We start from the raw sequence: 11,019 nt of genomic DNA, 5'->3' as shown, positions 1-11,019 counted from the left end.
CCAAACCCCAAGCTCCTTATACATATTTTAATTATTTTAATTTAATTCATTGTGTCGGGGACCGGAAGTGTATTCATACTCGTTTTGGCTTTTATCAAAGTCCACCTAACCCTCCCAAGGCCGAATTACTGACCCCCGCCCAGGATGCTACCCCACAACAAGCTGACTAACTCATGAGTATCTACTCACTGCTAGGTGAACAGAGGCATTAGATTAAAGAAAATGTTCCCAGCCATTTCTGGATTCGAAACCAGAATTATCGATTGTGTGTCGAGAACGAACTCGACTGTACTACCGGGACCCTACCGGGACTGACTGATCAAATGAATTGGAAGTCGTCAGACCTTTAACCCAATTCCCGACAGCACTCGGTGGTCAATTTTGGGGAAAGATATTTCATCGAATCACCTCGCATGTTGAACACAAATGTGAACAAGCGTGAAGGTATCTATCTATATCTATCTACATCTATCTATCATATATATTTAAATGTACTGTACTTCATATTTAAATGTACTGTGCAGTGTATGAATTTAATAATTTTAGATTAGCAGGCAGCTCAATAGTTTTCCACGCGTGATCCCTTAAGTAAACAGCTGATGCCTAGTTCCATTATTTACAATCTCGCGCAGGTTTGTTATATTTACCCAAGGGCCCCTGTCTCTCTAGTGGCCTCGACGAGGACACGAAACCAGCGGCTGGCAGAGGTTTCCGCATTTGTCCTGATGATTTTATCGAGCTTGATTTTGAATTTCGGCAATATTTTGGAATTTTCAGCTTCGGTGGGTAGGCGGTTCCATGGGTTCAGAACCCTATGGGTGAAAACAAAATGAATTTTGTGTCCCTCATTGCGGCTTTTTGAGTTTAAAACCGTTGTTCTTTGTTTATGTTATATCTGACCTTTTAAAGAAGTGGATTGGTTCAATATTCTGTATATTGTTCAGTATTTTAAGAGTGGATGAGATGAGACTCGTCATGTCTGGTTTGCAGTCTTGTTAGCCCTGAGGCCCTCGACCGTGCCTGGTACGAGAGTTGACATTGCCTTAAAATTATTTTTTGTTGCCCAGTGTTGAACTTTCTTCAAGAAAATATGCCTTTTTGAAGATGGTCTCCATGTATACAATGAGGAAACACCAGAGATTTATAAAATATTCGTCCCTTTTGTTGTATAAACCTCAACGTTGGGTAGATTTCTCACCCTTGGTTTGTCTAGGAGTCACCGGGAAGTATTCTGAGAATTGTGCCTGTTGGGTTATGATAATGCCTTTACTTATAGATTTTAATGCTGAATGGGTGTCTTAACTCTTGCTCTGCCTGAAGTCACAGGAAAATATAACCTGCATGGCATTGTGGTATAGTATACCATAAACCAATCAATGTATAGTCTTTGGGCTTCAAGTTTTCCTTTGCCATGGATATGACAGGTACATAGGACGCTGAACTGGAGCTTCCCCTAATCTCCACCAACAGCAATACAATTTATTGCATTTAGACATCCCTCAACTGCCCAAATTGATATGGGGTACAGTCAGACCAGACTTACGTGTTTTTATAAGGCTCACTTTCTAGTTGTTAAAACAGTGTAGGTTAGGCAGGGTTGAGTTACTGGTAGGGTAGTTTAATTCATTTATTATGCACCTCTATACTCATCAAATAGGCACAAAATGGGCTCAGGAACTGAATCCCAGGATTCATTTAGCCATGTCAGATGTAAATGATTCATTTTGTCAGATCTATTTAAGCAGGTAATGCAAACAACAAGAGGTACTTGTAGCTGAGCCTGAGCTTAGCAATAGTAATACAGTACTGTATCTAGAAGTCTGCTGACCTTATTGGATGACTCATAGATATGTGAATTTTCCTGCATAGTAGTACAGTATGATGATTGATAAGAGTAACTAGTGTGAATTTCATTTTGTCTCGGGTATAACAAATTTCATTGATCTCAGTTCTTATGGTACTGTGGTGATATATCCCCCAGACTTCCTTATGTTGTTATTGAGGGGTGACAAATTCTGTCTCCTGTCTCCTATAGGTGCTTGTGATTCATTAGAGAAGACTGTGATACCTAAGATTTGGAAGATTCCAGGTAGGGAGCCACTGAAGGAAGCTCACCAAAAAAAGATTGTACAGGTGTCTGAATAAAATTGGATGTAGTCTGCTCAAAACTGAATGTTCTGGCTTCGACTCCTATGCAGAGACATTTAGAAATATTTCCTAACACTTGATGCCTCTGTTTACCTTGCAATTAGTAGGTAACTGCAAGTTATGCAATTATTGTGGGTTGTATCCCAGAGATCATTTGTTAGCATAAGGATACAGTACCTCGATAGGCTCAGTTAACAGACTTCCTGTCTCAAACAATGGGAAATCATTTGAATGGAAATACACTCTATACTGTATAGTAATGTACTGTACCATAATCTGTTAATGTAACCTTGATTTTCAATTTATACTGGTATTCACCCGTTTTGTTTTCTACAGCTTTAAAAACATGGCAGAAGATCGGGAGATTTTACGTGAAGTTTGGGATGGTCGAGTTCCAGTGTGTGTACAGTTGGCTAGTGAAGACTGTAGTACACTGAGTGCTCCAGATCCTTACTATTTAATGGTTCCTAGGTTATCCTATCTACCACTAGTGATGGATAAGGTTGGTATTACTGTTATCTTTATTTGTACTGTATACTATTTCATAATCTATGTAGTCTTGGTACATTCATTGTTTCCTTATTCTTTCATTAAAAAAGACAAAGATTGCCCCTTTTTTGTATAGTGTATACAGTAGAATGTTCATTATCAATAAAGAGAAGGGTTCCTTAAGATTTATTGAATAATTCTTTTATAACTTTGAGAGGGACCCATTTATATCTACCCGGTATTTTTATTTATTTCATATACAATACAGTAGTACATACGATTCAACAATTAGGGTTTAAACTATATTCTAACTGCAATACAATTTTAATTTTAACACTAATAAATTACACATTTCATGTAAGAATTGCAATAGAATATAAATAAGAAAGATAATTATTTGTTAAATTCATGGTGGCTGTACTCATGCCAACTAATTTAGCCAAACTTTCTAATTCCAGTGCATTTCTGTTGTTCGCACAGTATTTACTTGACAGAATATATTGTACCTATATAGTACTTGATGGAGAACATATTCATTCCATTTTTGGCAACTTTTCTTGAAAAAATTAAGGATACAATGGTGCAAAATCTTTCAAAACATATGAGCTGTTTGATGGGGCAAAGATGTATGCTACAAATGAGAAATGTAAATAGCAAACAGGTAAGTGACAGGTGGGATCATGTATATAGTACTGTAGACTGTAATTTTAAGTGGCTTGCCCTAGCTAAACGCACTTGATTTATTAGAGCCGCTAGTGACAATCCCCTCTTGCCATAACTTGCCACTACCAGGCGTAGCATCTTTCCCGACACCAAGTTCTTCCAATAAAACCTCGTGTACATTACAATATATCTTGACTATTCCTTGTACTGAATTGGCAAGTAAGGATTAATTATTGAGCTAAAGTTGTTTCTAGGGCTGGTGATCATAGTATCATAATTATGCTTCATCTTGTAAGTGTATACAAGATGGACAGAAAACTGTTCTTTGTAGACACCTTTACCACGTTGATAAACTGGTTCCAGACACGGAAATGAGGTGGTTTTGTCACTTACTCCTGGTACAACCCTGTCTGCCACCTGGTGGTGGAAGGAAAAGTTGTTGGAATTGTTGTTTATAGTTTTCATTGATTTCTTTTGGTAGTGCTGTACTCTCAAAAACATTTCTCAAGGAAAGTCGATGCCTTATGCCCTCCTTTTCTTATATTTTGGGACATATCAGATTCTATATGATATCCATACGTTTTCCTTCCTCATAGGGACCAAGGAAACGTTCAAGGGCATTTCAGTTCAGTAGGGAATGAATGGCTCACAGATACATGGAGTTGGTAGATCTTGCCAGTTGCAGCCTATGCATAATCTGAGGGACAGCTGCCGAGGTGGAGTCCAGAAAGGGGGTGTTTCATTACACTCAAAGCTCTATTTATTCTTAGCTCTTTAGTTACTTTGACTTACTGTGCACAATATTAGTCTTATCTGATACTAGCTTACAAACTCAAACCAATTTTCAATAGATTGCACTTCTTAGTTGTTGATACTGTATGTATTTTTTTTGTCATGGTGAATGTGATGATCTAATTTAGAGTAAATACAAGTTTTCTTTATTTTGAACTTGATGTGACTTTGTAATTTTTCAGGTTCGTAAGCATTTCTTAAGGTTTACAACACATGAGCTTCAGGATGCTGAAATGTGGCTGGAAAGTGATGGAACACCTCTAAAATGGTGAGCCTCCCTCTTTCCCTGCCTCTCTCTCGAGTAAGAAATTTGTATTTTTTATATTTTTCGAACCTTGTTACAGTACCTTGTCTTATTATTATTTTTAGTTCGAAAAGATTATGGTGATTTTTGGGCTATCCAGTTTGTGATTAACATTGCTTAACCCTTCAAATGCACGTGACAATCAGAGATGTTCTCACTACTCATGATTTCACTGCGCGGAACAATGAAGGATGTTTTAAAATACTGCGTAAGATTTAAAACTCCCGCAGGTGCACGGAGCTCGCATCTGCTTCCTCAGGTCTCCAGTAAACTGATGCCATCTTGGAAAAAATCATAGGCATCCCTCCTGGGTGTTAGGGGCTGCAGTATTGAGAGAGCAACTATGAGTAATGCATGCGGCAGCAGCTCACAGCACTACCATGCAGCTTATGCTGACCACATCATTTAATAATGATAAAGCATATAATTAACTGATTATTTAATGATAATAGTGCCATACAAGGTTCTGACTGATACAAATTATGTACAAGGTTCAAATATAAGTGAACCCAATGCTGGTTACAATGTTGATATCATGCAGCAGACATCCATAGCACACAGATGTGCTTTGGTGTGTATGCACATGAAATTGGACTGCATGTTTCTTTAGAAAATGAGCTTGTGGAATATTATTTGTATTTAGAATTTAATGATAAAAATAGTAGTGTTGTGGCTAATGTTAGCAATGTGCATAGTATATTGGAAACCAGTGTGTGGTGCTATGCTGTACTTTGAAGACAAGATTACCACACCCACTAGAATTGCTTATTTTTTTGTTATGATGCCTAAAATGTAGATATTTATATATAATGAGTAACTACAGTGTAATAACAGCAAAAACTATTTGTTTTATTGTTCACAGAATGTAGTATGGAGTGCATATTAGTGACAGCTATCTTAGCAAGATAGCTTTAGGGAGCCTGCTGGGAGATATAGCAGACCCAGCACAACTACCTTTCTCAGCTTTCATATATTATACAGTACTCATGTATTTAGCTCTTCAAATATTAAATCAACTATAAAAATTTCACAACTACTTGCATGAAAATAATAAGAAATACAATAAAAATGCAGGAATAATAATAATAATAATAATAAACATGTATGCACTGGGTAGGTTATTATTAGATTAAATTAGGCTAGTTCTGAAAATATATGGCATATCAAAACTTAGCCAGTATATGGACAAGTGTAGTCAGATTTGGAGCTGGTATTACATTCTAGTTTGAAATTACAATGTTAGTTATGTAAACTGTTTTCCTCAGGCACTATCCAGTTGGTGTGCTGTTTGACCTTCAGTGTGGAGGTTCATCACTACCATGGTGTCTCACTGCTCACTTCTCACACTTTCCTGATCATGACCTCATCAGATGCCCAACAAGGTCTGTCTGTTTTTAAAAATGCAGTTTTCAAGTTGTATTTTGTTTATTACACAGGCTGCCATACAGTGTTGTAATTTAAATTTGTTTGGGTGCCAAAATTTAAAGAGAAAAGTATATTTGAAATAAGACTTTGTTTAATTAGGATCATCAATATTGTCATCATCAAAACTGATTTCATGTACAGTAGCCTTATTCCTTCCTTTTTCTTGTGCACAGTTCACTCCCAAATCTCCATTTCCTCTCTTACCATGTCTCCATCATCTTGACCTTTCTCTCCTCCTACCTTTAAATTCAGGAAAGTATACTCTCTTAACTCTGTGTTAGTACCCTGGGGTGTTTGCTCCTCCCACCACAACAATTAATATTTAATCACCTCGGGTGATTAAATAGAAACCAAATTTTATTATGTTGGGCATATATTCAGGCACAACCATGTTCTTTCTCGGTGGTGAAGAAGGGCTCCATCAAGAGAATGATCCTCAACTTGAAGTTTGGTGTCCTTATTCCTTGTTTGACTTTTTGGATGACCACTGTCTTTGGTTCAACAGTTGTTATCTCTGAGCACATGGCTCATCATCTGTCTCCAGGATGCCTATTAGCACGTTCTCATACATATGGAGTCCAGGAACTTTTTGTGGTTTTGTGTAAGTCACACGTTTCCTCTTTAGGGATCTTTCCTTCAAATTAAATTTTCCTCTTTGGTCCTTCAACAAACTTACCATGATGGTGCTTCTCAAAGTTTGGCATTAAGGCATCTAATCCAGGTCTTGGGTTATTTCGACCACTGGCTCATTTAGGCTTCCAGTACCTGAATGAACTTGCTTGCCAGAAATCTGAGTTCAGAGATTTTTTTAACTTGTGGTATGTTACTATCCATCCAATCATAGCACTGCATTTTGTATTTAGTACTTCATCTTTCAGTTATCAGTGACACAATGCAATGTTTTTAGTATTTTTCTTAATTTCTGTGGGGAGTCCCGTGGCTCCCTGGAGCCAGGGAGCCTATGAGGCTTACCCAGAAAATGGCGTTTCATTATATTCAACGCTGGTTTTTTACTATTAGTGAGTTCATAACAAAAAGAGCTACAGATAATGGTGCACTTTTTTCAGAGAGGTGGTGGAATCTCACTTCATGTCCACTCTGAAGGAAGCTGATGGTCTAAAACACAGAGGACAAATCATCACCAATATGCAGGGCAAAGACCATAAACAGTTGTGGATGGGCCTGTGCAATGGTAAGGATGCCGACTTGGCTCTTGACATATTTTGCACATGTTTACTTCATGCACAGATGACCACATGCTTTCAAGACACATCAGAACAGAGGTTAAACAAATAACTTGTTGTTTCAGGATAAGTTGTTTATCATCTTGAAAATCTTGTGGAAATTTTTCAGAATTTTATGGCAAAAATTATTCAGTATTTTGTTTGAACATACCAATGTGAGAAGTTCTGATCCACTTGTTAACTTAAAGATTATTCATGATGGTGCATTGTTATTTACATGGAAGAATTGGTGGTGGATGTTAAAGGTGTTGAGTTGACTGAAGTTGAGATTAATGGTGATGAAATAACTCAACCGCTGAAGTGTTTGTGTCATCATGTGATGAGCCAGGAGCAGGTGGTTCAATGTAAGGTTTCTTGGAAGCCTTTGCAAAAGTCTTTAATTTAAATTTGCTTCATTTGCTTTGTTCTTGTTTGCAAAAATTGCATTTACATATTGTACATACTTGTCTTCCAAATACCAAACACACTGTTGCTTGTTTCCATAAAGTCAAGAATGCCTTCAAAACATTAATGAACTTTTTCAATATTACCTTTTTCCCTTAACACTTCCTTGTCATCATCCTCATCCTGATTTTGCTCCCCTGACATTTTTTCTAAATAAATCAATAATTTGATCATCAGTCATGTTTTGAAAGGTTGGGGCATTTTCAACATAATCTATCCAATCGTCTATTTCTGTTGCTAGTGTTTTTGTCACTGGTTTTTCTCTCAGTTTCTGGGGGATTTAAACCCTCTGGCATAGCCTAGAAGCTCCTCTCTTAATTTTTTCTTTTCGCTAACTTTTTCTGGGGTGTTTGGAATACACTCCCTGAGGATGGGAGGTCTCCTTACTTGGGGTAGGCCCTCATCCTTCAGATAAGCCAGTTGTCTTTGACAGTCTATTTTTCCTCGGATAAGGAGGTAGGAGGGAAGTGTGGTTTATTGCTGGTAGGAGGGAAGTGTGGTTTACATGTCCTAGCCGGCATGCCAAGGTGGTCCCTTCAGCTTATATGACTGGTTGGGTCTATGATTCTCCCTTGATTTCCTCGTTCTCCATGGTCTGGTGCCTTGAAAGTTTGTGGTCCTTGTTTTTCATTCTTGGTCCTTTCAGGGCTTTTTGTTTCATGTGTACTGCATTCCACATGGGGTTTTATTCTTACCATTCATGCCTCCATTAGGTTTTACCTAGAGTCTGGGTATGAATCATTCCCTTTTAGTCTCGCTTACAAAGAAAAAAGAAGAGTACTTATTTGTATTTATGCACTATATCATAATATTGTTTGCATTGTGAGATCCCTATAATAAGGGACTAGGGATACCTTAATCGATTGCCTTCATGTGAGTGAGCAATATTTAGTTTCTACTGTATTAATGTTAACATTTTTGTTTCAGATAAATTTGACCAGTTTTGGGCCATAAATCGTAAGCTAATGGAGTGTATACCAGAAGAGGGGTTCAAGCATATTCCCTTTCGTTTACACTCTGTTTACCAACCACCGCTGCAGAGACTCATTAAGCCTCAAGCAGACGATGGTCGAAAGATAACATTAGGAGATCTGCTTCATGAATTTTTGCCAAATCCCATACAAGAAGGTAAAATTGATTTATTACTTTTCCCTTTGATATTTAAATCATTATTGGGTGAAAAAGAATGATATAATGTGGTAAACCCATGACCTTACATGGAAGTAATAATGGAAAATTATAGTAGAAAGGGTATCTTTTCCTACTGATGTAATTTTTTCTGGGAGGGCCTCTTTCCCCACTTCAAGCTAAGTGGTGCTTCAGCCATGTTTCAGGGAGACCAGGCCTCTCGAGACCCACCTTTGCCTATCGGGAGAAGGAATTGACTATGAGGCAAGGGTAGCTTTGGGATCACTGATCTAACCCAAAACTGAGAACATCCCCACTAATAAGCATAAGTGCTAGAAAACAAACAGCTTGAAGAATATTAGGTACTCGGGGAAAATGAGGCAAAAGATTGTGGCTGTTGTGTAAACATCCTAATCATGATATGCCTGATTGCCACCAGATGGCAGCCCAGGTCACCCGGATTGCTAGCCAGCCTGCTTCCCTATTCATTTAGTTGCAGGATAAGGGGCATGGAACTTCTGACAGGGTCCATCCTCTCTGGAAAAAAGAAGGAAATTAATCGTAAAACATTAAATATGTAGCAGTGTGTGTGAAATGCTCTTTTTCTGAGCTGATTCATTAATTGCTTCTTTGTGACATAAATGACTTAATTGCTATTAGAAGGATAACTTGGTTAACAAGAAGACAAATGAACTACTTAAACATAATCAATAACTGAAAATATAAATTTGTGGTTAAATAGTTAAAGATTTAAAAGTGAGATAATATTCTGTAATAGTACAGTTTAGCATGAAATCTATTTCAGGAGACCGGGTAGTAATTCAAGGCATCGAGGCACCACGGGATACACCTATACAGTGGCTCAGCGAGCACCTCAGTCATCCAGATAATTTCCTTCACATTTGTTATATACCAGCTCACACATGAGGAGGGATCAACAATTTTGGATAAATTTCTATTTTTGCTTTATATACAGAGTTGTTAATTATTTGTGCTATCATTGTAGGATATGTTTGGTTCTTTATATACTATTCTAAAAAAAATTAATATTAAAATAAGGACATTATAGAGTTTATCGTATATAGTTTTTTATTGTCTCAAAATTAAACTACCTTTCTGTCCTTGTGTTAAATTTCAAACTATATGTGAATACTGTAATGCTATAGAATAAATTTTGTTCTGGATAACTTTGTTTCATTATTTCACAAACATTGTGTCATAATTATACAGTACTTTTCTTTACATTTTCTATTTTTATACACTTTATTGTAATTATGATATGAAGAACACACTAATGAAATTAAGAGGCACATGTGTTTATTCTAAGGTGAAGACAAAAAGTGTTGAATATGAAATGCCCCTTTCTGGGGGCTCCTTCCCAGTGCTTATAAGCTTGTATCCCAAGTAAAATTAAACCAGGCATCTGTGACAATCTTATGACCTATGTAGAGCTATTGCCTGAACCCTGAAAGACAAAATTTCATTCATGGAATTTTTTGTACGCATGTGCACTGGCGACCTAGCCATCCCCAGCTTCCGCCCACCCCACCTATAGACGTTTGCAAACATAAGAGCATCATTTAAGAATCTAAACAAGAAGTCTTTCAAGTTCATTCAAACTTTCTTATGTGAGACCACTATACTCGAGTATGCAGCACCAGCATGGAACTTACATCTTGTGAAGAATAAACAAAAACTTGAGAAAGTTCAGAGGTTTGCATCTAGATTAGTACCAGAATTGAGAGGCCTCAGCTACGAGGGCAGGTTGAGAGAATTCATCCTCACAAACTTAGAGGAAAGAAGAAACAGAGTGGATAACTACATACAATATGCTGCAGGGACTAGGCGAAAAAAGCCTATTTAAATTAAAAGGCAGTAGAACAAGGCAATACAAGTGAAAACTGGACGTGCAATCGAGTGGAAACAATGTAAGTATGTTTTCTTTCCCTGTACTAGTGGTCGCCAAGTATAGTGCATTGAAGGAGGAGGTTGTTGAAATCAATTCTATGCAAATCTTTAAGAAAAAATATGACAAAAGCATAAATATTGATTAAACTAATTAGTGTGTCAGGTGTAAACGGCTAAGCGGCGGGTCATAAAGAGCTAGATCTCACTTTCAATAGTCAATGATAGGTAAACACATGTAAATTCAGGTAAATTCAGATGTTCATGCAGAGGGCATACTAGGTGTGATGGGTCAGATTTGTCGCCTCCACGACCCTCCATGGACAGATGGAAAATTTGCCTGAATTTACCTGTGGGCTACTAATACACTAATGGCCATGATTGGGACAGGAAGCCGGCGGCTTGTCACATGTCCCTACATTTATCAAAATAATTTTTTGAAGCTGGATTTTAAAATTCAGCACAGTTCAAGTAAGT

General features: G+C 37.4%; 1 protein-coding gene across 4 annotated transcripts; it reads left to right on the top strand.

Moving 5' to 3' along the window:
- Positions 1 to 294: 294 nt before the first annotated feature.
- Positions 295 to 9,824, top strand: LOC123761310 (autophagy protein 5). Of its 4 annotated transcripts, none has more exons than XM_045747252.2 (7): positions 295 to 444; positions 2,485 to 2,650; positions 4,275 to 4,360; positions 5,662 to 5,778; positions 6,889 to 7,013; positions 8,437 to 8,637; positions 9,443 to 9,824. In XM_045747252.2, exons 2-7 carry the CDS (start codon positions 2,495 to 2,497, stop codon positions 9,562 to 9,564), a joined length of 807 nt encoding a protein of 268 aa, XP_045603208.1. In that variant the 5' UTR covers positions 295 to 444; positions 2,485 to 2,494; the 3' UTR covers positions 9,565 to 9,824. The 4 variants fall into 4 exon arrangements, with proteins under 4 accessions (XP_045603208.1, XP_045603207.1, XP_045603206.1 ...); XM_045747251.2 differs by lacking the exon at positions 295 to 444 and adding an exon at positions 565 to 632; XM_045747250.2 differs by lacking the exon at positions 295 to 444 and adding an exon at positions 639 to 782.
- Positions 9,825 to 11,019: the final 1,195 nt, after the last annotated feature.

This window comes from Procambarus clarkii, chromosome 7 (genome assembly GCF_040958095.1).
Source record: "Procambarus clarkii isolate CNS0578487 chromosome 7, FALCON_Pclarkii_2.0, whole genome shotgun sequence".
Classification (NCBI taxonomy): Eukaryota; Metazoa; Arthropoda; class Malacostraca; order Decapoda; family Cambaridae; genus Procambarus; species Procambarus clarkii.
This window is presented reverse-complemented; position numbering and strand designations above follow the sequence as displayed.